General features: G+C 47.3%; 1 protein-coding gene across 1 annotated transcript; it reads left to right on the plus strand.

Moving 5' to 3' along the window:
* The first annotated feature begins 197 nt into the window (after positions 1–197).
* Positions 198–26,498, plus strand: AFMID (arylformamidase). The gene is made up of 11 exons (XM_027567592.1): positions 198–262; positions 2,342–2,432; positions 20,030–20,134; positions 20,218–20,266; positions 21,289–21,374; positions 21,471–21,543; positions 21,731–21,828; positions 22,143–22,221; positions 22,326–22,467; positions 22,694–22,798; positions 25,058–26,498. The coding sequence occupies exons 1-11, from the start codon at positions 203–205 to the stop codon at positions 25,088–25,090; spliced, it is 921 nt and encodes a 306-aa protein (XP_027423393.1). The 5' UTR covers positions 198–202; the 3' UTR covers positions 25,091–26,498.
* The last annotated feature ends 709 nt before the right edge of the window (positions 26,499–27,207 follow it).

The following is a 27,207-nucleotide window of genomic DNA, read 5'->3' on the forward strand; positions in this document are numbered from 1 at the left end:
CGCACTGACCAATCGGAAGCCGGCGCTGGCGTCCCGGAGCCAATCAGCGCGCGGCCGCGGACTGGCGGGAGATTTGGCCGCAGCCCGCCCCTAGTGGGCGGCCCCAGGGACCGGCCCGCTTGCGTCACCAGGACGACTGGCCCCGCCCCGGCCGCTGCCTATAAAAAGCCGGGGCGTGCCTCGGGGGGTACCCTGTGGGACGATGGAGGTCCCCGGACGAGGTCCCCCGGGCGAGGCTTCGTGGAAGAAGCTATCTAAGGAGGTAGGCGGGTTGCAGGGGGCGGCTGGGGCCGAGCAGTGCAGCGCGGAGATTAGATGCAGTTCCAAGAGGGGAGCTTAGGAGCCCACGGAACGACCACTCTCCAGGGCGCCGGTGAGCACCTGTGTGCCTGCTCCGAAAGCTTTAGCACCCTGATCTAGTTTGCTTCCTGCCACAGGCAGGCTTCGGTGAGCCTGGTTTTAAGGGTAGAGAAAACCGAAGCTGTGCTAATATCCATAAAGGGGGGCCACAGTTCCCGACCTTGACCTGAGGTTCCACAATTCGGATGGAGGACGTGCCAGATGGTGAGGATGCAGAAAGGCTGCTCTTTACTGCACCGTGGTCGTAAGGGCTAGAAACCACACAGGCAAAGCCCTTAATATGATTATCACTCAACTATAATTTCCTAACTAGTTTCCCTGCATTTCAGGCAGTGTTCTGTTTTTTTTTTTAAAGATTTTATGTATTTATTTGAGAGAGAGAGAGAGAGAGAGAAATAGCATGAGAGGGGAGAAGGTCAGAGGGAGAAGCAGGCTCCCCGCCGAGCCGGGAGCCTGATGCGAGACTCAATCCCAGGACTCCGGGATCATGACCTGAGCTGAAGGCAGTCGCTTAACCAACTGAGCCACCCAGGCGCCCTGGTTTTTTTTGTTTGTTTGTTTTTTCTGAGATTCCCAGATACATCTGAAATACATCTGAGAATCTGATAAGTTATGCATACTGCCCCCAAGAAATCCCATTCTGTCTCTGTCACACACACACACACATGCCGGCAATACCAGAGGACTCTCAGAAACATTTTGCATTATTGTTATCATACATAACAACAGTAAAGATGATGACCAAACTCACAGTGTGTGTCAGGGATGGCTGTAAAGGCCCTACAGGCGCAGATTGTACAGATCTAAAGAATACTGGCCAAGAATCTCGTTCAACAGGAGGAGGCAGTAACCCACACTTGAATGGTTAGTTTTACTTCATTTACATGCCTTATGTCCTTCAACCGTGTGAGGCTACTATTACGCTCATTATAGAGAGGGCTGAGACCCAGAGAGTGTGAGTTGCCCAGAGTAAAACAACCTGTAAGTGTTGGAACTTGGATGGCACTCAACCCATCTGACTCCAGAGCCCAAAACCCTTCCGGGAAGCCACCCCGCCTTCAAATTTCCCATTTTAGGTTTCACTCTTTCTCCTTGCCTTTGAGCTCCTTCTCCAAAATCTGTTTCCTTGTTGCTGTCTGCATTAAGTCTGAGCGTCTTAGCCTGACATCTGAGACCCTGCCCCCCAGCCCCAGCTTCCAGGCCTCACCTCCGTGTCTCAGCAGTCTGGCCCATCAGCATTTCCAAACTGACCTTTGATTCCTCCCTCCTGACCTCTGTTTCTTTGCTGTGACTCCTGCAATCAGAATCCTGCCCCCTCAGGGGCGCCTGGGTGGCTCAGTCAGTTGCACGGCCAACTCTTGTTTTCGGCTCAGGTCATGATCTCAAGGTTGTGGGCTCGAGCCTCGTGTCCAGCTCTACACGGACTGTGGGGGATCTGCTCAGGATTCTCTCCCACTCCCTCTGCCCCTCCCCCTGCTTGTATACTCTCTTGCTGTCTCTGTCTCTCTCTCAAAATAAATGAATAAATTCTTAAAAAAAAAAAAAAAGAATCATGCCCGTTCAGAGAAGATCAGTTCCATGTCACTTCCTCTGCAGTGCCCCCCGCCCCACCAACTCCCGGGCCTCCAGCAGTAGGAGGGGTGCCCACAAGTGGCATTAACCAGGACACATTTATGGCACCTCATCTCCCCTTTAAGGCTGTCCACTAGTTAAAGCATGACGATTGCTCTAGACCACGAGTCTGAGAGCACCTGTGGTGTTGTATTTGAAGTACCTAATTAATTGGTGTGGGGGGAGAATGGGGAGTGGGTGACCAGGCTGGAGACTGGAGGGGCTTGAAGGAAGCTGAGGGCATCTGTGGAGCCTAAGATATTGGGGAGGGAGCTTCTCAAGGTAGAGAGAAGCATCCAGACATTTGGAGGGATGGGGGCACAGTGTGAAGAACAAAGGTCTTACGCAGCCTTCTGTCTGTGTTCCGTAGGAGCTGGAGAATCAGTACAGCCCCAGCAGATGGGTCATCCGACAGGGAGCCGAGGAGGCCCTGAGGACGTACTCACACATAGGAGACGAGGGTACTGGGGGCCCTCTCCATGGCTGCCGTGGGTGGACTTTGGCAGGTGGCAGTGGTTCAGAACGCTGGGGGCAGGAGGAGGCTCTCAGGGTGATTCCTAAAGTCCAGGCACTGTGTAAGCCTTGTCGGCTCAGGGCCAGGCACCCAGGAGCCCTTGCCACAGGATGGCTGGAGGCAGGAAACGCCCCACAGACCGTGATCCACCTCCTCTCCTGCTCAGCCAACCATGCCCAGGCCCATTAGGCAATGTGCCACAGTGGCACAGTGAGGTGGAATGAAAAACAGGGAGGCCTCCCCCTTGGCCGCTGAACATTTGATGTGGATGCTATTTGTAAGAAGCAAAGAAGACTTTGTTTCTTTCAAGAAATCAGGGCTTAGGAACCTGTAAGCTAGTGGAGAAGTCTCAAGGTGAATTCCCATTTCTGTCCCGTGTCTCCAGAGTGTCATACCATGATCTTAACACTCAGTGAGGCATTTGTGCTGGGTTGGGGAAGGAAGCTCCTTGGAGGAAGTGTGAGAAAGCAGCCAGCCCACTCCCCTCAGCAGGGAAAATTGGATGTTGGCAAATCTTCATTTCAGCAGACTGAACAGAGCTCTCAGAGTTGGTGATTCTCTAAACCGAGAAAATCCAGCTGGAGGAACAGGTTCATGGGGCTTCATTCCAGTACATATCGGCGTCCTCCCTGTCCCGACAGAGGTGGAGTGGAATTGTGTCCTGGGCTCTTCAGCGTCCTCTGCTGGGCCCAGCTCTGTGCCAAATACATGGCTATCTGGTCGATAAATTTGAGTGTGCAGTGAAACCTACATGAGCTTGTAGAAAACCTATTTTTTAAAAAGATTCTATCCATTTATTTGAGAGAGAGAGAGAGAGAGAGCACGAGCAGGGGGAGGGGCAGAAGGCAGAGGGAGAAGTAGGCTCTCCGCGGAGTGGGGAGCCCGATGCAGGGCTCAATCCCAGGACCCTTTGATCACTACCCGAGCTGAAGGCAGACACCCAACTGACTGAGCCACCCAGGTGCCCCAAAAACCTGTTTGTCTATCTCAATTGTCTTGACGACTGAGCCACTCAGGCGCCCCTAAAATGTTGACATTTTGTTGGCCATGGACATTTAGCATTACTTTTGATTTAAAATATGTTCGTATTGGGGCACTTGGGTGGCTCAGTCGTTAAGCATCTGCCTTCAGCTCAGGTCATGATCCCGGGGTCCATGGGATCGAGCCCCGCATCGGGCTCCCTGCTCAGCAGGAAGCCTGCTTCTCACTCTCCCACTCCCCCTGCTTGCGTTTCCTCTCTTGCTGTCTCTCTGTCAAATAAACAAATAAAATCTTTTAAAATATAAAATAAAATAAAGTACGTATGTATATATATTGCATTTAAATATTATTTCTCTTTGGGGCACCTGGATGGCTCAGTCAGTTGAGTGTCCAACCAAGATCAGGTCTTGATCTCAAGAGTCCTGGGTTCAGGCTCCTCATTGGGCTCCATCCTGGATGTACAGCCCACCTTAAAAAACCTTTTTTTTTTAAATTAAATATTATTTATCTTTGTATTGGTCAGCTTGGTCTGCCATAACAAAAGGCTTCAACAATAAGAATCTATTTCTCACAGTTCTGGAGGCTGGGAAGTCCAAGACCAAGGTGCTGGCCAGTTTGGTTCCCTGGTGAGAGTCCTCATCCTGGCTTGCAGACAGCTGCCTTGTCCATGTGTCCTCACTTGGCAGAGAGAGAGGGAGGGAGAGAGAGAGAGCCCTGGTCTTTGTTCCTCTTCATATAAGACTGCTAATCCCCATGACAGGGGCTCCGTCCTCATGACCCCATCCAAACCTAATTACCTCCCAAAGGTGCCCCCTCCAATACCATCACATTAGGGGGCAGCACTTTGACATAGGAATGTTGGGGGACACAAACCTACAGCCCAAAACAATCTTCATTACTGAGTTCATTACTGAGTTTTTGGTGCCCCCCCCTCCCACTGCTGTGCCCAAAGCAAGTACCTCCCTCAACTCACCCTGCTTGATGAGGTTCAATAACCTCCCAAGCTCATGTAGCTCGTGATGGCGGTCCCCTCCCCGAGCTGAGCTTCCAGGTAAGAATGGAGCAGGCTGACAGGGTGAGACCGGTCAGGCAATGTCAGTGAATGAGCATGGCCCAGCCTCTCCTGGAGTAGCTCCCCAGACCTCGTCAGTGCTGCCTGCGGACTCGAGAATTGCCCCAGAATCAAACTCACAGGAGGCAGCAAAGGGGCACAAAGCGCGAATAATGAAGCCAAGCCAGAAAGCTTCTCCACAAAGGACAGAGAGAGAAAGAAGATGTGTTATTATGGAATAAGGGTTAAGCCAAACTGCGATATGCACCACAGGCAAGCCACTAAAGACACCAGAAAGAAACGTCAACCTTTTAGACAGGCAGGCAGATACACCCCATTGCAGAACAGATACACCAGTTCTCAAGATAAATGGTACCTGTGCTCAAGCAAGAGAGCCCGACAACGCCACACTGGTTCTTCCACAATCCACCTGGTAATTAGGGTGGCCACCCGTGCTTGCGAGTTGCCTTTCTCCAGAGGAAAAAGAAAACTTCTCAACTCTTCACGACAAGAGGTAGTTTTGTAAACTTGGGAGCCAGGCACCTGCAGAAGTTAGGCTCCTGCCCTCCCATGGAATCCAGGGGTAGGGGTCCTGGCTTCCTTGATGACTACGTTTCGAAGAGATGGCTCCCCCAGTCCTGGAGGGAAACATTCCTCGGTTGTGTAACTGGCAAGAGACTTCTTTAGCTTTTAAAAATATTTATATACACCTCAAAGGGGTAGAGAGAGGATTTACAATGAGTTTCCCAAAATAAATGCTCTAAGAAAAGGGAGGGAGGAAGCTCTCTTTTCCTTTTCTGCACCAGGGAGACTTCAAAAAAATTTTGTTTTTCTTACTTTTGATTTATATTTACCCTTACAGCCACTGACCTATTAACTTGCAGTGAGGGATGTTCTGCTCTAACAAGTAGAGGACCTTTATCCACCATGAAGACCTGGCCTCGCTAAGGTTGGGCACACAGGGACTGCTCAGTAAGCATGGGCAGAGAGCAGAGGGGGGCTGGGAGGGGCAGGTTTTCAGAACTATTTCCTCTCTCGGTAGTTTTAAACTTGTTTTACCAAGACTCTTAGGACCGATATATTGTACACTAAATGAAGGATGGGTGGATGCATGGATGGATGAATAGGTAGGTAATAGGTAGGTAGGTAGGTAGAGATGTGCTAAACCGCTGTCTGGACTCCCTGCCTCTGAGAGCTTCCTGCAGCATCGTCCCCCAAACCACGTCCACCAGTGAGGTGGGTGGAGCCTCGTGATTGACAGCCTCTGGTAAGTACCCGGTCTCCGAGGGCCCCTCCTTTCTTCGCAGGCTCTGATCTTGGGCTTTTTTCTCTCCCCCAGAAAAGTGAAAGGAAGAATACAAAGGCACAAAAGATACAAGCCCCAGTTTTGTTTGACTGTGCTACAGTACGCGTGACATAAAATGTACCACTTTAACCATTTTAAAGTGCACAATTCGGTAGCATCTAGAATGTTAACGGTTCGTGCAGCCACCTCCCTCTGCCAAAGCATTTTCCTCAACCCAGAAGGAGACCTCCTATCATTAAGCAGTCGTTCTCTATTTCTCCCCTCCCACTGCTTTCTGTCTGTATGGATTCACCTATTCTGGACGTTTCGTACGAACGGAATCATACACGTGTGGCCTTTTGCATCTGGCTTCTTCTCCTTGGCTTAATGTTTTGGAGGTCCATCCCTGTTGTAAAATTCCTATGGCTACTTCATGTCTTCATAGTGTGGACATGACACCTTTTGTTTATCCATTCGTTCACTGACAGACATTTGGGCTGTTTCCACTTTTGGCGATTGTAAATAGGGCTGCTATGGACATTGGCGTACAAGTTTTTGTTTGAAAGCCCTGATTTCTTATTTAGTCCAATAGACAAAGCCGTTCTACGAAACGGCATGTATGCTAAATGCTTACTTTTGCTTTGCATACTTAGCTCATCGGGGACCAGTAGCAAACAGGGTGGGGCTCCCAGTACCCACACAGCACACTTGAAGTAGCTCTGCTCTGAACCATCGTGGCTGTTTTTAGGTAACAATTGTTATCTTATTACAAAAGGAGCATATTCCTACTAAAAGGGATTTTAAAAAATAAAACCATCCATGGTTCCACCACCTATTGTTAACTAGAGGGTGGCTGATGGGACGCTGCCTTCTCTTGAACTGCGGCCACGGCATGTAATAAACTCTTGGTCTTCGGCCTTCTAGGACTGTCTGGTCTCTCTGCCCCATTCTTGCAAGTCTCTAGGGGCTCTGGCCACCACTTCCCCTAATTCCCCTGACACATGCTCGGGATGGGCCCATGGACTTGGTGTTTCTGTCTGTAACAGTTTGGATACTTTCAGTTGCAAATAATAGAAACTCAATTTTTGCATTATCAAAAAAGGAAGTTTTAATATGGTTTATTCATTGAAGCCCTCCTGGGGTTCCTGTCTCGGGGGTTCAGGGACTGGAGGGCTGGTGGTATGCACCCTTGGGGGGAGGCTGCAGCCCCTGCACCCAGCTACCCAACGCCAACCACTGGGCTGACTCCTGCAGAGGTACAGTCCCTCTTTCTCAGGGTGACCTGAGTTTTTTATCTGAGGCAGACGTGTGCATGATAGGGAATATCTACAGCCGCTTGGTCTGAATTGCTCTTCAATTTAGAACATAAATTTCATGGTCTTTTTCTTAGTTCTGGCACAAAATGAATCCAGTTGGTCCATGTATTCCTTTACAAATGCTTGGGAAAAACAGATTGCTATCTTTTGATGAACCCACTCTGTTGATGTGCTTGTCGGGCACAAGCCTCTTCACACTGTGCTGGCAAGAGGGCAGTAGGCAGTGGGCTCAAAATGACCAATTTTCCGGTCCAGAAATTCCACTGCTGAGAGTGCTTCCTTCAGACAGACCCCTGCACCCAGTGGGACGTGTGCACAGGGTTATTCACGACAGGGCTATTCTCGACAGGGTTGTTTGGGATGCCTCTCAGCAGAGGACTGCTTCTTCGTGTGCTGATCCCTTCGGGGAATATTTCCTGGGTGCCTGACATGTGCTGGTCACTCATTTTGTGCATGGGATAGATCACTGAGCAAAACAGAAAAACCCCCACCCATTTTTCATTGGGAATCTTTTTCTTTTTTCTCTTCTTATTTTATTATTGAAGGACAGTTGACATACAATGATATATTAGTTTCAGGTGTGCAACATAGTGATTCCATAGCTCTGTACACGACTCAGGGCTCATCATGAGAAGAATAGTCCCCATCTGTCACCATCCAATGTTGTTACCACAATGCCATTGACTGTTTGCTCCATGCTTATCCCTTGTTGTGCTTCTTAATGGGGCAAGGGGGAGATGATAGACCATGAACTTAAGACAGAAGTAGATGCCACTGTCTGTTAGAAGGGGCAAGTGTTCTGGAGGATACAGAGCTGGTGATGGGGATGGTGGACAGTGGGTAGTAGGGGGGTCAGGGTCAGCTCCTGGAGGAAGGGGAGCAGGGGGGAGAGTTGGTATTGTAGAGTCCCGGGACTTTTGGGGTGTGAGCTCTTGTGGACTGAATCTTTGTGTCCTCCCCAAATTCCCATGTTGAAGCCTTTATCCCCTAGTGTAGCTCTATTTGCAGATGGGGCTCTAAGGGGTAAAGTAAGGTTAAATGAGGCCAGAAGGGTGGGGTCCTGACCTGGCAGGATTCTTAGAAGAAACAACGGAGGGCTTGCCTCCCCAGAGAGGGAGAGAGCTCCACAGGCTCACAGGGAAGTGTACGTACACAGTGAGGAGTGTGGGCCCAAGGGAGGGCCCTCCCCAGACACCAGCCCTGTTGGCACCCTGACCGAGGCCTTCCAGGCTCCAGAACTGTGGGAAGTAAACATCCAGAGCTTAAACCCCACACGCTCCAGTATTTTGGCAAACAGCTGGAGCCAAGTAAGATAGGAGGCCTGGATGGATTTGAGCCTTAGAGCGAAAGGGCGTCGTGCACGGGTCGCTGGTGCACACCTGTACCTGAGGGCATTTGGTAGAAGCGGGAGAATTTCCTGATGGTGGGATGTGGTTTCTTGGCTGTGTAACTGGTTACGTGACTGGTTCCCTGGATTAACATGCAGCCGTAGGATGAAATATTAAGAATGGTCTTGAGGGTCGCCTGGATGGCTCAGTGGTTTTTGTGTCCCACTCTTGATTTTGGCTCAAGTCGTGATCTCAGGGTCGTGGGATTGAGCCCCGTGTCGGGCTCCATGCTCAGCAGGAAGTCTGCTGGAGATTCTCTCTCTCCCTCTCTTCCTCTGCCCTCCACCCCCCCCACACACACACTGTCTCTCTCTAAAATAAATCTAAAAAAGAATGGTCTTTTAAAAAGGAAAGAACAGGAAGCTATGTACTAATTGGAAAAACTCTCCAAGAAATATTAATTGAAATGGGCAGGGCAGAAATGTATTTAATATGCTGCCATTTGGATGAAAGATTGGGAGGGTCTACATCCATATTAATAACGGTGGCCCCCATGGCAGGGGGTAGGGGAAGCGGGCGGGTGAGAGTCGGAGAGGCAACATTTCACTTAAAAGCCTTTTGTGTGTTGTTTAACCATATAAACATACTGTTTCTCTGTAACAAAATTTAATGGCATTCTTGTATTTCTTAAATTAATGTTCATAACCAAGTTAGCTCATAATTTTCACAGATTAAATCCCCTCTAAACATTTAAACACAATTTATACAATGTGATTACATTTTTTTAAAGATTTTATTTATTTATTCACGAGAGACACAGAGAGAGAGAGAGAAAGAGAGAGAGAGAGAGGCAGAGGGAGAAGCAGGCTCCCAAGGAGCAGGGAGCCTGATGCAGGACTCGACCCCAGAACCCTGGGATCATGACCCGAGCCGAAGGCAGACGCTTAACCATCTGAGCCACCCAGGTGCCCTACATCATTAGTTTTTGATGTAGTGTTCCATGATTCATTGTTTGTGCATAACACCCAGTGCTCCACGCAGAATGTGCCCTCTTTAATGCCCATCACCAAGCTAACCCATCCCCCCACCCTCCTCCCCTCTAGAACCCTCAGTTTGTTTCTCAGAGTCCATCGTCTCTCATGGTTCATCTCCCCCTCCGACTTACTCCCCTTCATTCTTCCCCTCTTGCTATCTTCTTCTTCTTCTTCTTTTATTTTTAACATATATTGCGTTATTTGTTTCAGAAGTACAGATCTGTGATTCAACAGTCTTGCACAATTCACAGCGCCCACCATAGCACATACCCTCCCCAATGTCTATCACCCAGCCACCCCATCCCTCCCAACCCCCACCACTCCAGCACCCTCAGTTTGTTTCCTGAAATTAAGAATTCCTCATATCCGTGAGGTCCTATGATACATGTCTTTCTCTGATTGACTTATTTCACTCAGCATAACACCCTCCAGTTCCATCCACGTCATTGCAAATGGCAAGATCTCTTCCTTTTGATAGCTGCATAATATTCCATTGTGTATATATACCACATCTTCTTTATCCATTCATCTGTCGATGGACATTTTGGCTCTTTCCACAGTTTGGCTATTGTGGACATTGCTGCTATAAACATTGGGGTGCACTTACCCCTTCGGATCCCTACATTTGTATCTTTGGGGTAAATAACCAGTAGTGCAATTGCTGGATCGTAGGGTAGCTCTATTTTCAACTGTTCGAGGAACCTCCATACTGTTTTCCAGAGTGGTTGCACCAGCTTGCATTCCCACCAACAGTGTAGGAGGGTTCCCCTTTCTCCGCAGCCCCGCCAACATCTGTCATTTCCTGACTTGTTAATTTTAGCCATTCTGACTGGTTTGAGGTGGTATCTCATTGAGGTTTTGATTTGGATTTCCCTGATGCCGAGCGATGTTGAGCACTTTTTCATGTGTCTGTTGGCCATTTGGATGTCTTCTTTGGAAAAATGTCTGTTCATGTCTTCTGCCCATTTCTTGATTGGATTATTGTTCTTTGGGTGTTGAGTTTGATAAGTTCTTTATAGATTTTGGATACTAGCCCTTTATCTGATATGTCATTTGCAAATATCTTCTCCCATTCTGTCGGTTGTCTTTTGGTTTTGTGGACTGTTTCTTTTGCTGTGCAAAAGCTTTTTATCTTGATGAAATCCCAATAGTTCATTTTTCCCCTTGCTTCCCTTGCCTTTCGGGATGTTTCTAGGAAGAAGTTGCTGTGGCTGAGGTCGAAGAGGTTGCTACCTGTGTTCTCCTTTAGGATTTTGATGGACTCCTGTCTCACATTTAGGTCTTTCATCCATTTGGAGTCTATTTTTGTGTATGGTGTAAGGAAATGGTCCAGTTTCATTCTTCTGCATGTGGCTGTCCAATTTTCCCAACACCATTTGTTGAAGAGACTGTCTTTTTTCCATTGGACATTCTTTCCTGCTTTGTCAAAGATGAGTTGACCATAGAGTTGAGGGTCCATTTCTGGGCCTTCTATTCTGTTCCATTGAGGTATGTGTCTGTTTTTGTGCCAGTACCATACTGTCTTGATGATGACAGCTTTGTAATAGAGCTGGAAGTCCGGAATTGTGATGCCGCCAGCTTTGCTTTTCTTTTCCAATATTCCTCTGGCTATTCGGGGTCTCTTCTGGTTCCATACAAATTTTAGGATTATTTGTTCCATTTCTTTGAAAAAAGTGGATGGTATTTTGATGGGGATTGCATTGAATGTGTAGATTGCTCTAGGTAGCATTGACATCTTCACAATGTTTGTTCTTCCAATCCATGAGCATGGTACGTTTTTCCATTTCTTTGTGTCTTCTTCAATTTCTTTCATGAGTATTTGATAGTTTTCTGAGTACAGATCCTTTGCCTCTTTGGTTGAATTTATTCCTAGGTATCTTATGGTTTTGGGTGCAATTGTAAATGGGATCGACTCCTTGATTTGTCTCTCTTCTGTCTTGTTGTTGGTGTATAGGAATGCCACTGATTTCTGTGCATTGATTTTATATCCTGCTACTCTACTGAATTCCTGTATGAGTTCTAGCAGTTTTGGGGTGGAGTCTTTTGGGTTTTCCACATACAGTATCCTATCACCTGCAAAGAGTGAGAGTTTGACTTCCTCTTTGCCGATTTGGATGCCTTTGATTTCTTTTTGTTGTCTGATTGCTGTGGCTAGGACTTCTACTACTAGGTTGAATAGCGGTGGTGATAGTGGACATCCCTGCCGCATTCCTGACCTTAGGGGAAAAGCTCTCAGCTTTTCCCCATTGAGAATGATATTGGCTGTAGGTTTTTCATAGATGGCTTTTATGATATTGAGGTATGTACTCTCTATCCCTATACTCTGAAGAGTTTTGATCAAGAAAGGATGCTGTACTTTGTCAAATGCTTTCTCTGCATCTATTGAGAGGATCATATGATTCTTGTTCTTTCTTTTGTTAATGTGTTGTATCACGTTGATTGATTTGCGGATGTTGAACCAACCTTGCAGCCCGGGGATAAATCCCACTTGGTCATGGTGAATAATCCTTTTAATGTACTGTTGGATCCTATTGGCTAGGATTTTGGTGAGAATTTTGGCATCCATGTTCATCAAGGATATTGGTCTGTAATTCTCCTTTTTGATGGGGTCTTTGTCTGGTTTTGGGATCAAGGTAATGGTGGCCTCATAAAATGAGTTTGGAAGTTTTCCTTCCATTTCTATTTTTTGGAACAGTTTCAGGAGAATAGGTATTAATTCTTCTTGAAATGTTTGGTAGAATTCCCCTGGGAAGCCATCTGGCCCTGGGCTTTTGTTTGTGGGGAGATTTTTGATGACTGCTTCAATTTCCTTAGTGGTTATAGGTCTGTTCAGGTTTTCTATTTTTTCCTGGTTCAATTTTGGTAGTTGATACATCTCTAGGAATGCACCCATTTCTTCCAGGTTATCTAATTTGCTGGTATAGAGTTGTGCATAATATGTTCTTATAATTGTTTGTATTTCTTTGGTGTTGGTTGTGATCTCGCCTCTTTCATTCATGATTTTGTTGATTTGGGTCATTTCTCTTTTCTTTTTGATAAGTCTGGCCAGGGATTTATCAATCTTGTTAATTCTTTCAAAGAACCAGCTCCTAGTTTCGTTGATCTGTTCTACTGTTCTTTTGGTTTCTAGTTCACTGATTTCTGCTCTGATCTTTATTATTTCTCTTCTCCTGCTGGGTTTAGGCTTCATTTGCTGTTCTTTCTCCAGCTCCTTTAGGTGTAGGGTTAGGTTGTGTATTTGAGACCTTTCTTGTTTCTTGAGAAAGGCTTGTATTGCTATATACTTTCCTCTTAGGACTGCCTTTGCTGTATCCCAAAGATTTTCAACAGTTGTGTTTTCATTTTCATTGGTTTCCATGAATTTTTTTAATTCTTCTTTAATTTCTGGTTGACCCATTCATTCTTTAGTAGGATGCTCTTTAGCCTCCATGTATTTGAGTTCTTTCCGACTTTCCTCTTGTGATTGAGTTCTAGTTTCAAAGCATTGTGGTCTGAAAATATGCAGGGAATGATTCCAGTCTTTTGGTACCGGTTGAGACCTGATTTGTGACCTAGGATGTGATCTATTCTGGAGAATGTTCCATGGGCACTAGAGAAGAATGTGTATTCCGTTGCTTTGGGATGGAATGTTCTGAATATGTCTGTGAAGTCCATTTGGTCCAGTGTTTCATTTAAAGTCTTTATTTCCGTGTTGATATTTTGCTTAGATGATCTGTCCATTTCAGTGAGGGGGTGTTAAAGTCCCCCACTATTATTGTATTGTTGTCAATGTGTTTCTTTGCTTTTGTTATTAATTGCCTTATATAATTGGCTGCTCCCATGTTAGGGGCATAGATATTTACAAGTGTTAGATCTTCTTGTTGGATAGACCCTTTAAGTAGGATATAGTGTCCTTCTTCATCTCTTATTACAGTCTTTGTTTTAAAATCTAATTTGTCTGATATAAGGATTGCCACCCCAGCTTTCTTTTGGTGTCCATTAGCATGGTAAATGGTTTTCCACCCCCTCACTTTCAATGTGGGGGTGTCTTTGGGTCTAAAATGAGTCTCTTGCAGACAGCATATCAATGGGTCTTGTTTTTTAATCCAATCTGATAGCCTGTGTCTTTTGATTGGGGCATTGAGCCCATTTACATTCAGGGTAACTATTGAAAGATATAAATTTCATGCTATTATATTGCCTGTAAGGTGACTGTTACTGTATATTGTCTGTGTTCCTTTCTGATCTATGCTGCTTTTAAGGCTCTCTCTTTGCTTAGAGGACCCCTTTCAATATTTCTTGGAGGGCTGGTTTCGTGTTTGCAAACTCCTTTAGTTCTTATTTGTCCTGGAAGCTTTTTATCTCTCCTTCTATTTTCAATGACAGCCTAGCTGGATATAGTATTCTTGGCTGCATATTTTTCTCATTTAGTGCTCTGAAGATATCATGCCAGTCCTTTCTGGCCTGCCAGGTCTCTGTGGATAGGTCTGTTGCCAATCTAATGTTTCTACCATTACAGGTTACATATCTCTTCTCCCGAGCTGCTTTCAGGATTTTCTCTTTGTCTCTGAGACTCGTAAGTTTTACTATTAGATGTCGGGGTGTTGACCTATTTTTATTGATTTTGAGAGGGGTTCTCTGTGCCTCCCGGATTTTGATGCCTGTTTCCTTCCCCACATTAGGGAAGTTCTCTGCTGTAATTTGCTCCAATATACCTTCTGCCCTTCTCTCTCTTTCTTCTTCTTCTGGGATCCCAATTATTCTAATGTTGATTGGTCTTACCGTATCACTTATCTCTCGAATTCTGCCCTCATGATCCTGTAGTTGTTTCTCTTTTTCTCAGCCTCTTTATTTTCCATATTTGGTCTTCTATATCGCTGATTCTCTCTTCTGCCTCATTTATCCTAGCAGTTAGTGCCCCCATTTTTGATTGCACCTCATTAATAGCCTTTTTGATTTCGACTTGGTTAGATTTTAGTTCTTTTATTTCTCCAGAAAGGGTGTCTCTAATAACTTCCACGCTTTTTTCTAGCCCAGCTAGTATCTTTAAAGTCATGATTCTGAACTCTAGCTCCAACATCGCACTAATGTCCGTATTGAGTAGGTCCCTGGCAGACGGTACTACCTCTTGTTCTTTTTGCCGAGGTGATTTTTTTCGTCTTGTCATTTTGTCCAGAGGAGAATAGATGAATGAGAGAACAAAATGCTAACAGGTTAACAATGTCCCCAGCAAATATACTCTATACAAATCAGAAAAGACCTGAAACCAGGGGAAAAGAAAGGGAAAGAAAGAAAAAAGAAAGGGGAAAAAAGAGAAAAAAACAAACAGAAACAGAACAAAACAAAACAAAAACAGAATATGATCAAATATGATCAGACTAGTGTATAGATGAGTGCCACACACTAGATTTTGGGCGTATTTTGGTCTGTTAGAAGAAAGTGCCTCCTAATATTTTAAAGGAAGAAAGACTTATATATGTGCAAAATAAGGGTTGATACAATGAAGGGATGGAAGATGACTGTAAAGATGAAAATTATAAAAGATTTTATAAAAGGAATTGATAAGATAAGAAGTTGTTTGAAAAAAAGAAAGAAGAAGATTAAAAAACAAAGAAGAAAAAGAAAAAAGGGAGAGAATGTGATCAGGCAGGAGACTAGAACAAAGCCATACACTAGTGATTTAGGGTATATTTTGATCTGTTGGAAGAAACTGTATCTCAAAATTTTAAAGAGAGAACAACTTATATATATATATATATGCCAAAAATAAGGGTAACTACGATGAAGGGATAAAATATGACTCTAAAAAATGAAAAATAAAAAAAATTTTTTTTTAAAAAAGGGATTGATAAGATGTTGGTTGAAAAAGGGAAAAAGAAAAATTCAAAAAAAGAAAAAAAACAGTTAAAAAAATCAACTTTGAAAAACTAATGAATCATGGTAAAACAGCCATGAATTCTAGGTGCAGTATTCCCCTAGCACTGGAGTTCTCCCGTTCTCCTTGATCGGTAAACTTGGTCTTGGCTTGCTGGCTGTTCCTGCTGATCTTCTGGGGGAGGGGCCTGTTGCCGTGGTTCCCAAATGTCTTTGCCGGAGGCGGAATTGCCCCGCCCTTGTCGGTCTGGGCTAAGCAATCTGCTCAGGTTTGCTCTCTGGTGCTCTTGTTCCCTCCAAGCTCTCGGTACAGCTTTGGAGGACCAGAGTGAAAATGGTGGCCTCCCAATCTCCACCCGGAGGAGCTGAGAACTCGGGGCCCCGCTCCTCAGTGCGCCCCCAGAGAAAAGCAGTCACTCCCGTGTCCCCGGTCTCCGGCCGCACTCCGTGCTCACCCGGCCTGTGACCGGGTGTTTCTATCTCTGGCACCCGACCCCGTGTGGAGTTTCCAAACCCAGCAGATCCCTGCGGTGCGCTCCCGCGCCGCTCCTCCCGGGGGGAGGGAGGGAAGTCTCCCCGGCTCTGCCGCTTTTTGGGTCCCTGCTGGAGGAGCAGTGGCCCGACTGGGCCGCGGATCACAGTTTATGGCCACCCCGAGCTGAGAGCGCGCACCTCGGCTCCATCTCTGCAGCCGGCTTCCCCTCTCTGATCCCTGGGAGCTCTGCTGCACTCAGGCACCCCTGGTCTTTCTGTGACCCCGAGGGTCCTACCCCCCACTTAGCCACTGGAGTGAGGTCCCTCAGCGGAGCTGACTTCTAAAAGTTCCGATTTTGTGCTCCGCGGCTCTATCACTTGCCAGAAGCGGCCGATGGAGGCCCCCTCCCCCGCTGTCTCCTCCCGAATACCGCCTCGGATTCACTTCTCCGCACGTCCTACCTTCCAGAAAGTGGTCGCTTTTCTGTTCAGAGAGTTGTTGCTATTCTTCTCTTCAATCTCCTGTTGAGTTCGTAGGTGTCAGAATGGTTTGATCCCTATGCAGCTGAATTTCTGAGACCAGACGAAACCCAGGTCTCCTACTCCTCCGCCATCTTGCTCCGCCAGTCCTTACATTATTTTTTTTTTAAGATTTTATTTATTTATTTGATAGAGAGAGACACAGCGAGAGAGGGAACACAAGCAGGGGGAGTGAGAGAGGGAAAGCAGGCTTCCCACGGAGCAGGGAGCCTGATGCGGGGCTCGATCCCAGAACCCTGGATTCAAAACCTGAGCCGAAGGCAGACGCTTAACGACTGAGCCACCAAGGCGCCCCTACATTCTTCTTTTTTTAAGATTTGTTTATTTACTTATTTAGAGAGAGAGTGTGCACACAAGTTGGTGGGGGGCGGGGGGCGGAGGGAGAGGAAGAGAAAATCCTCAAGCAGACTCCCTGCTGAGTGTAGAGCCCCATGCAGGGTTCGATCCCATGACCCATGAGATCACGACCTGAGCCAAAATCAAGAGTTGGCTGCTCAACCGACAGACCCACCCAGGTGCCCCGTCTGTAATTACATTCTTCTTCTTTTTTTTCAATTTGAGAAAGAGAGGGTCGCCTGGGTGGCTCAGTCGTTAAGCGTCTGCCTTCAGCTCAGGTCGTGATCCCAGGGTCCTGGGATCGAGCCCCACATCGGGCTCCCTGCTCGGCGGGGAGTCTGCTTCTTCCTCTCCTACCCCACCTGCTTGTGTTCCCTCTCTAGCTCTCTCTTCTGTCAAATAAATAAATAAAATCTTAAAAAAAAATAATTTGAGAAAGAGAGAGGAGGGGCGAAGGGCAGAGGGAGAGGGAGAAGCAGGTTTCCTGCTGAGCAGGGAGCCCAACATGGGGCTCGAACCCAGGACCCTGGAATCATGACCTTAGCTGAAGGCAGATGTTTAACAGACTGAGCCACCCAGTCACCCCTAAACACTTCAGATTATAATCACAAATGCAATAGGTTTGATTCACTGGAAGTCTCTAATAGATGCATTCTGTTAAGTGTGTCCCACAGAGTGGTCTGTGCCCAGTGTGGTGCATGGACACACAGGGAGCCTGCTTTGTTCTGGTCATTAGACCCTTGCAGGAGTCCCACATCAGGCCTTCTGAGCAGTTGGTTGTTTGAAGCATTAGGAGATGGGAAGTTTCTGCCTGCCCCTCTGCAGGAGAGGGAGCGGAGACCCACAGCACATAGCATGGCACATCTCTCTCCTAAGAAAACTTTCCTTCTCTTGTCCCCTCACCCCAAGGACGGGGGGGGGGGGGGGGTGGAGCAGTAGATGTGGTCAGTGATAGCAAAACTGGTTTTGCAGCCACTTTGCCTGTCCTGCAAAGGCAGCATGGTCCCTGGTTTTGGCATGAGAGAAACTGGGTGTCTACCATCATTTTTGTTGCTCTTGGCCTTGAGCAGTCCAGCCGATATGCAGACAGCCCATTTTAACAGTTTATGCACACCTGCCTAAACACACTTTATACAAGCTATCTCTACATACTGAGTTTGCCCCTTCTGGAGTTGCAAGATCATCCAGCCCAGAGGAGCACTGTTTTCCTTTTGGGTCCACCACCACAGCCACCAAGGTTGGGGACCTGGGCACCTCTGGGGACATGGATCCCAAATTCATGTCTCTCCCTACCAACTTCAGTATCAGAAAGACCACACTGATCATGCCAAATGCTATTTATGCAAACTGTTTTGCTGTTTACATCATGAAATACTCATCCATTTCCTTTTCAATTAATGTGTTTGGGGTCCTATTTATGCAATCTTTGTCTATCCCAAGATCATGAAGATCTCCTAGTCTCTTTTCCAAGCGTTCTATTGTCCTCTCCTTCATGTTTAGATAGTCCATCGGGAACTGATCTGGTGTGGTGTGAGGTAGGGATCAAGAAACTTTTCTTTCATTTGGATATTCAGTTGACCCAGCACTGCTTATTTATCACACAATCTTCTCTCTTTTTTTTAGATTTATTTATTTATTTATTTATTTATTTATTTATTTATTTATTTAACAGAGAGAGAGACAGCGAGAGAGGGAACACAAGCAGGTAGTGTGAGAGAGGGAGAAGCAGGCTCCCCGCTGAGCAGGGAGCCCGATGTGGGACTCGATCCCAGGACCCTGGGATCATGACCTGAGCTGAAGGCAGACGCTTAACTACTGAGCCACCCAGGCGCCCTTTTTTAGATTTTTTAAAAAATTTATTCATTTGAGACAGAGAGAGACAGAGAGAGCATGAGCAAGGGAAAAGCAGGCAGAGGGAGAGGGAGAAGCAAGCTCCCCATTGAGCCAGGAGCCCAATTCGGGGGCTCAATCCCAGGACCCTGGGATCATGACCTGAGCTGAAGGCAGATGCTTAACCATCTGAGCCCCCAGGCGCCCCATCACACAAGTTTACTACCTATCAAGTCCTGGGTGTACAGAGGTGGGTAAAGCAAAGCCCTTGTCTTCATGGTGAAGGCAACAGACAGGAAACAAGGGGAAAAATAATATCAAGGGTGGTGGATGCCAGGCTACATGATAAAGCAGAGTAGGAGGACAGGCCAGAATGTATTTGAGCAGGTCACTCAGGCTGTGTCCGGTGTTTTGCTATTATAAATAGCATTACTGTGGGCATCTTTAAAACAAGTCTTTGGGGATATTTCTGATTATTTCCTTATAAAAACTATGTAGATAAGGACTTAGGCATCAAGGAGTATGAGCTTCTTGGGCTTTGATACATATTTCCAAGCTGCCCTCCAGAAGAGCTTACCAATTTACACTCTCCAGAGCCCAGTGTTGGAGGGAGCTAAGCTGCCTGTGTTTCACTGATTTTGGGGTGAGCCCTCGGGGGACAGTGTGAACATGCAGACTCCCCGCCCACCACCCCCCTTCGCCTGTGGTATTTAATTTCCCTAGCAATGCCCTTCCTCCTTTCTTCCCACCCAAGTCCTAGCCAATTTTTACATTATTCTGACCTCTCCCCTCCTGGCACTCAATTATATATTCATATTGTTTCATTATCTATGTGAAGTGAGTTGAAATATTTTATTTATTTCTTAGAGAGAGAGGGAGAGAGAGAGTGCACTTGAACAGGGAGGGGCAGAGGGAGAGGTAGAGGGAGAAAGACTCTGAACCAGACTCCGCACTGAGTGCAGAGCCCCACATGGGGCTCGATCCCGCCACCGTGAGATCACGACCTGAGCCGAAACCAAGAGTTGGACGTTTAACCAACTGAGGCACCTGCTCACCCCTATTTGAAGTGAGTGTAAACTGATCAGAACAGATACTACACATGATCTTAGCCTTATATGTTGCTTCCCTAGAAGATTGTTTTTCCAAAGACTTGGACAAGTTTATACTTCCTGGGGCACGAAGCCAAGTGTAACGCACACAAGAAGCATGTACTAAAGCAGTGGCCAGAGTGGTGCCCTTCAGAACCATAGCACACTCGCTTCCGGACAGACTTGGGCAGATAGTATTGGTCCCACTTGGATGGGCCAGTCTGCTGTTGTAACTGCACACCAGTGCGATGCTTCAGAACCCAGCACAGATGATCACGAGGACTTGGGGGAGCATCGTTCATGCACACACTGCAGCCGGAGCTGACCGGTCCACCCGAAGGGGCTTTCTGCAGAAAGGTTTCTGCCTTAAATGAGATAGAAATCACTGCAGGTTGTGTTGATGGTGACTTGTCCGTTTCTTGAGACAGCCACCAAGAAGGCCCGGGCCACCAGGAGGAGCCTGCTGCATGTCCCCTATGGCGACGGTGAAGGGGAGAAACTGGACATCTACTTTCCTGGGGAAGTGTCTGCAGGTAGGTGGCCAGCAGGCGGTCCCGCAGCAGAGCTCAGCTGGCCAGGCCGCCTGGATTCATCCCCCACACCTTTGTCTTTACAGCCTCGCCTTTCTGTCTGTTCTTTCATGGAGGGTACTGGCAGAGTGGAAGGTGAGTCTGGAGTCTGGATGAGCAGGGAGAAAGGGAGATTCATCTTGCCCTGGTGTACGAGTCCCCCGGGGTTGCTGCAACAGATGACTGCAAACTTGGTGGATTATCACAGAAGCGTGTTCTCTCCCGGTTCTGGAGGCCAGAAGGCTGAGATCAGGGTGTGCTCAGGGCCACACTCTGTCCCGAGGCTCCAAGGGAGAACCCGCTCCTGCCTCATCCAGCTTCTGGGGGCTCTAGGTTTTCGTTGGCTGCGGTTGCATCATTTCCATCTCTGCCTCCATCCTCGCAGGGCCCCCTTGGTGTCTGTGTGTCTGGGTCACAGATCTCCCCCCCTTCTCTCTTGGATGACCTCACCTCGGGATCCCTAATGACAGCTGCGTAGACTCTATGGCCACATTCCCAGGTCCTGAGGTTAGGATTTGGACCTATCTTTTGGGGGGACACTATTCGACCCACTATACCCGGTGAGAAGCATGTTCAAGCTACTCTCAGTCAGAAGGAAACCACAGTCACTAACCTTCCCAGCCTGCTCGGGACTGAGGTGTTTCCCAGGACCTGAGGCTTTCAGTGGGAGAGTCCCCGGGCAAACCAGGTCAGCTTGTCACCTTAAGATAAGCAGAGAGGTATTTGAGAGCTTCAAGGACACTGTTGTTCCCTAGGTTCTTACTAAGGAGCCTGCTATAGGATCTACCACCCCTCAAGCATAGTGATCTTCATAGCTAGATTTATAGCACTTTCACCCTTTGTCATACAAAGCTCTCTACCCATCTGATCTTCATTTCTCAAAGACAGTGCCTAAGAGAATGTAGATGTCCCCATTTTACAGATAAGGAAAGCGGATTTAGAGGTTAAGTAAAGCCCCGGGGTTTAATAGCTAGCATGTGATAAGGTAAGGACAGCGCCTACCTTCTTCCTCGTGCTACACGGAACCAGAGAGGGGTGGAGCCCTGGGCGGAAAGGACGTGGAAGCTTCCTGGTGGCCCAGGTGCCTCCAGTTGTCACATCTTTGTCTCTTTCCACAGTAAAGACACATCAGCCTTCATGGTCAACCCACTGACAGCACAGGGAGTGGCCGTGGTGGTCATGGCTTATGACCTTGCCCCCAAAGGTAATGAGGATGGTCCTGCAGGTTTGAAGTCTGCTGGGCTTTGGAGGGGAGAGAGCCCCCCCACGGATCCTGACACAGCTCCTGCTCTCCGTGCAGGTACCCTGGACCAGATGGTAGACCAGGTGACTCGGAGCATCGCATTTGTCCAGAAGCAGTATCCGTACAATGAGTGGGTATCACTGCAAATTTTCCTTTTTATCAGACAATGAGGGAGGATGGTGATTCAGCCCCTTGGATGCAGCCCAGCTGTCCCCTCCGGCCTGTGGAGCAGAAGGCAAATTGGGAGTCTTTGGTACTGGCCCAATGCATTCGGGAAACTGAAGGTGAATTGGGCTCTCTGCTCTGACTCAACCCAGGGGAATTTACCTGTGTGGACACTCAGCAGGGGCCCACCTGGCTTCCATGATGTTCCTGACCAACTGGACCAAGCATGGAGTCACACCCAACCTCAAAGGTTTTCATGGGACTGCAGGTTTTGTTGGACAGCCATCACCCTCCGCCGATGGTCTGCACCAGGGTCACAAAATCCCAACAGCCACGGAGGGCTTGACCTGGGGCTTTGAGCCCTGTGAAACAGGCCTGCTTTGCGTCTCTACCCCTACCCCGGTCTTGCCCCTTTGGCCCTGGAGGCTGGGCTGGCCCCATATTGCCCACCCCCCCACCCCCCACCCCCCCCCCACCCCCGTCAGAGCCGGCTTGAGGCCCAATGTGGGTGGAGTCTTGGCCCCACCTGCAGCCTCGCCCTCTGACTATTCTTAACCTTCACAGGCTTTTTCCTGGTAAGTGGGATCTATGACCTGGAGCCCATTGTCTACACCACTCACAACGCCCCTCTCCGCATGACCCTGTGAGTCATTTGTCCTCCCGGAGCTGAGCGTGAGCCTATCAGGGGGGCCAGGGGTGAAGTGCAGGCTTCTCTCTGTCCTGACCCATGCCTACCCCCTGCGCCAGGGAGGATGCTCAGAGGAACAGTCCCCAGCTGCTCCTGGAGGCAGCCTTGACGCAGCCCTCGGATCCAGCCTGCCACGTGCTGGTGACTGTGGGCCAACACGACTCCCCTGAATTCCACCGACAGTCCAGGGAATTTTATCAGGTACTCCCAACACCCCGCCTCTGGCCAGAGGTTGAGGCTCCTGTGTTCTCATTACCTTCCTCTTTATTTCACCCAAAGGGACCCTAAGACCACGAGCCATTTATTCAACAAATACTTAGCGAGGGCCTGGTGCATGCCCGGCGTGGTGTGGACCTCCCCCACCCTCCCCCACCCTCCCCACCCTCCCCACCCTGCTGCCTCCTGCTTTGCTCCTTTCTCCACCCAGACACTACGCCGAAGAGGGTGGAATGCCTCGTTTGAAGAAATCCATGATGTGGATCACTTTGAAATCATTTGGAACCTAACCCAGAAGGATTTCGTGCTCACCCAGGTGGGACACATCCTTTTACTGTGGAGAGCAAGGTTTCCCCCCTGCCCCAGCCCTTGCACAGGAGAGGTGGGGAGGTAGGGAGCACGGAGGAGCCACTTTACTGGATCTTTGGCTTCCAGGAGGCTGGGATCCTGATGGTAAGAATTGAGTACCCCACTAGCTTCCTCTACTTCACCTCCTTCTGAAATGAGGTGAGCTGCAGAGTCTGCTCCTGGGCACACAGGTGGGAGATGCATGGGGCTTGGTATGGATGGGGACAGGCATTGATCTGGTGCAAGGAAAGTATCAGCCTATGTGTAACCATAAAGCAAAGCCAACTCTGGATAGGAGAGGATGGATGGATTTGGTTCATTACAATTTTTACATGGAGAATCCTTTTAAAAATCAAACATTACAGGGGCGCCTGCCTGGCTCAGTTGGTGGAGTGCATGACTCTTGATCTCAGGGTCGTTGAGTTGAAGCCCCATGTTGGGTGTAGAGCTGACTTAAAAATAAAATCTTTTAAAAAATCAAATATTACAATTTTAATGCGGAGAATTCTTTTAAAAGCCAAAGAATAAATTGGGGGAGGGCGCCTGGGTGGCTCAGTTGGTTAAGCGACTGCCTTCGGCTCAGGTCATGATCCTGGAGTCCCGGGATCGAGTCCCGCATCAGGCTCCCTGCTAAGCAGGGAGTCTGCTTCTCCCTCTGACCCTCTTGGATCTCGTGCTCTCTCTCTCTCTATCTCATTCTCTCTCTCAAATAAATAAATAAAATCTTTAAAAAAAAAACAAGGAATAAATTGGGGGAAATATTTGCTACAGATCTGGCAGGTAAAGAATTACCACTTCTGTTGTTGTTGTTGTTTTTCTGGGAAAGTGGGTACGTCATTAGCTTCACTTTTTAATCAGCTGCCACTTCTGAGGCTTTTAGAACATTCAGTTTTAACTCACATAGTTAATATTCTTACTATATAAAGAGCACTTACAAATCAATAAGAACCATTTTTATTTCTATTTAGGAATAGATTATAAATAGAAAAAAATGGACAAGGAATAAGGGATAATTTAAGAAAAAATATGCATGGCTAGTAAACACGGGGGAAGATTAAATTATACTAGTGATCACAGAAATGTCACTTAAAAGGCCAGTCCTTTCCCACCTGTCATGGAAAATGTTCTAATGATAATTACGCCCAGCCCTGCTGGAGAGGTTGGGAAGGGGTCCTTCTCTAGTTCTGCCGGTGGGACCTCCGTCTGGTGATAGGGATCCAAACCCACTGGCCCAGTAATTGTGCTGCTTGGAATTTCTCTTCAGGATAATCAAGAAATACACAAAGGTAGTCTTTGAAGCTTTATTAACACTCAAAACTTAGACACAGCTGACATGTCCCAGTGAGGTTAAATGATGACATAATTTGGTAACAGAATGAAGTTTGTAAAAATGAGTTAGGCTACATCAAATTGTTTCAGATGTGAGAGCAAAAGCACAAGAAAGAAGTGATCCAGCATATTCCCAGTTTTTTTTTTTTAAGATTTTTTATTTATTTATTTGACAGAGACAGACACAGCGAGAGAGGGAACACAAGCAGAGGGAGTGGGAGAGGGAGAAGCAGGCTTCCCGCCGAAAAGGGAGCCCGATGCGGGGCTCGATCCCAGGACTCTGGGACCGTGACCTGAGCCAAAGGCAGACGCTTAATGACTGAGCCACCCAGGCACCCCAGCGTATTCCCAGTTTAATAATACAACGACAGCTAGACCCTTGGAGGCATATGCATGTGTGTGAAAGAAACAATTACCAGTGGTGACACAGGTGCATTTTAAAACACGAACACGTATTACTCTTCTTTTTTTAACTGGGGGAAAAACAAACACCCATAAGTGGCATCTCTCGAAAAACCTAAGAATCGGGGTCGTGAGTTCAAGCCCCATGTTGGGTGTAGCGATTGCTTAGAATTTGGCCCTGGAGGCCTTTAATTAGTAAATTTTTAATTAATTAATTAGAAAACCTAATTTAATCAGGTTTAATTTAATTACATAAAAACGTAAACCCACTTAGCTTGTGGGTGAACAAAAGCGCATGTCGAGCCCGAGGTAAGTCTACATATGGCTGGGGGCTTATTTAGGACACTTCAAAGGACAGATGGGACTGGGCTGTCATTTTAAGTGACCCTTCGATGCGCAGGAATGCAGCCTGTTTCTTTCATCAGTTTCCTCTTGAGAGAGGCTCACAAGGGCCTCTCCAAATCTGGGGCTCTTGTGTCTTTCCTTCCTGCTGCAGATGATTTTGAAAACAATCCTCCAGGAGCACTGACAGCGCTGGAGTGTGCCTCCCCAGCCCCCCGATGGTGAAGTGCTGACCCCACACGCTTCCCCGTCCTGCCAGCCTCCAGCTCTCCCCGTGCCCAGGAGCGCCTCTGTTTGCTCCGAACACCACTAAAAATCTCTCTTTCGCTGGCTTCGAGGGAGGGGTTCCAGGGGAGGTCCAGCCCCAGTCAACGCTGTGTGATGCCCAAACCGCCTGGCCCCCTGCCTGCCTAGAGGGCATGACAAAAATGACAGCTCCTGGCAATAAGTAGACTTAGCTCCAGCTCAAAGTTTGCTGACCTTTTCGAAAGATTTTCTCAAACCAGCCTGTTCTTTTATGGCATTCTTTTGACCACTCTGTCCTGAGGCTTTCCCAGAGTCTCCTGGGACATAGCCTCGGGGCTGGCCCCTTCTGTGATGGGACGATGACATCCAGAGCCAGAAGATTCCTCTGCCCCCCACCCAGGGGTGTGTGCATTTCCCAAGCAGCCAGCCCTGTGCATCTACCACCCTCCCTACCCAGCACCCCTCCCCCACTCTGAATAACTAGCACTCCAAGTGTCATGGAGTATCCCAAAAAGGAAGAATAGCCTAGACAGTCATCAGTCGGGGATGAGTTCGTCCAAGCAGCCAGCAGCCGACCACTATGTAGCCATTAGAAAGAGATCTGTTTACCGGGTGGGAAATCCCTCAAACATATTGTTACATGGCAAAAGCAAGATGCTTAGTGATACAACTTAGTACCATCTCAATAACTTTACACAATACACACACGCAAACACATGTTTTTCTCTGTGTGCCCACGTTTGTGCATGCAGGGGAAAGGCCCCGGGAGGATCCACACCTAAGGCCTCTGCTCAGTGTCTGGGGAGTTTGCTTTATATGTGTTCTTCGACTCTCAGGCTAAGAAGATAATGAATATTTAAATATAGTATGTGATCTGAAGTGCTAAAATATTCAAAAAGCTTTCAGGATGCAGGCAAATGAGAGTGATATTATAGTCATAACTTGAATTTATTACAGATCTTCAAAGGAAATGACTCACCAACTGTAGGACTTGATTTAACATTTGCAACAAATTCCCAGTGAGACACCTCACAGCTGCTGGTGGGGGAAACCCAAGCTTTCACCACACCTAGGTGGAGAATTGCCCCCTTAGGTTATGCCCTTTTGAGGCCAAATGCCTTAAAGTAAGCAAAAGGCAGAACAAAAATGTGTTCGCCCCCTTGTGATCCTATTTTCATTAAAAAAAAAAAAAATACATAAACGGGGCACTTGGGTGGCTCAGTAGCTTAAGCATCTGACTCTCAGTTTTGGCTCAGGTCATGATTTCAGGGTCGTGAAATCCAGCCCTGAGTGCGGTTCTGCGCTCAGCCTTCTCTCTCCCTCTGTCCCTCCCCCCACTCATGCACGCTCTCTCTCTCTCTTTCTCAAATAAATCTTTAAAAAAAAAAAAAGATAACAGGGTGGCACTTGGGTGGCTCAGTATTTGCCTTCTGCTCAGGTCATGATCTCAGGGTCATAGGATTGAGCCCCACCTTGGGCTCTGCTCTGTGGGGAGTCAGCTTCTCCTTCTGCCTGCCACTCACCCTGCTTGTGCTCTCTCTCTCTGTCAAATAAATAACATGTAATCTTTAAAAATAAATAAACATTTTAATTTAATATGCAACTTATAATAAATACACTGTGGCCTGGATAACTTTTTATGGCTTTTTAAAAATGGCGTCATGATTTCTTTTTGTATTCAAGTATAATTAACATAACAGTGTTCTGTTTCAGGTGTACAATGTTACAGCTTAGCAATTGTGTACATTGCTCCCAGTGTTCATCTCGATAAGTGTGCTCTTAATTCCCCTTATCTATTTCGCCCATCCCCCCACCCACCTGCCCTTTAGCAACCACCAGTTTGTGTTCTGTATTTAAGAGTCTGGCTTTTTCGTTCATCTCTTTTTACCCCTCATTTGTTTTGTTTCTTAAACTCCACATATGAGTGGAATCTTACGCTTTTGTCGCCCTCTGTTGGACTTATTTTACTTAGCATAATACCCTCTCCGTCCATCCACGTTGTCACAAATAGCAAGATCTCATCCCTTCTATGGCTGAGTAATATTTCATTGTGTGTAT

The sequence above is a fragment of the Zalophus californianus genome, chromosome 16 (genome assembly GCF_009762305.2).
Source record: "Zalophus californianus isolate mZalCal1 chromosome 16, mZalCal1.pri.v2, whole genome shotgun sequence".
NCBI classification, from domain to species: Eukaryota; Metazoa; Chordata; class Mammalia; order Carnivora; family Otariidae; genus Zalophus; species Zalophus californianus.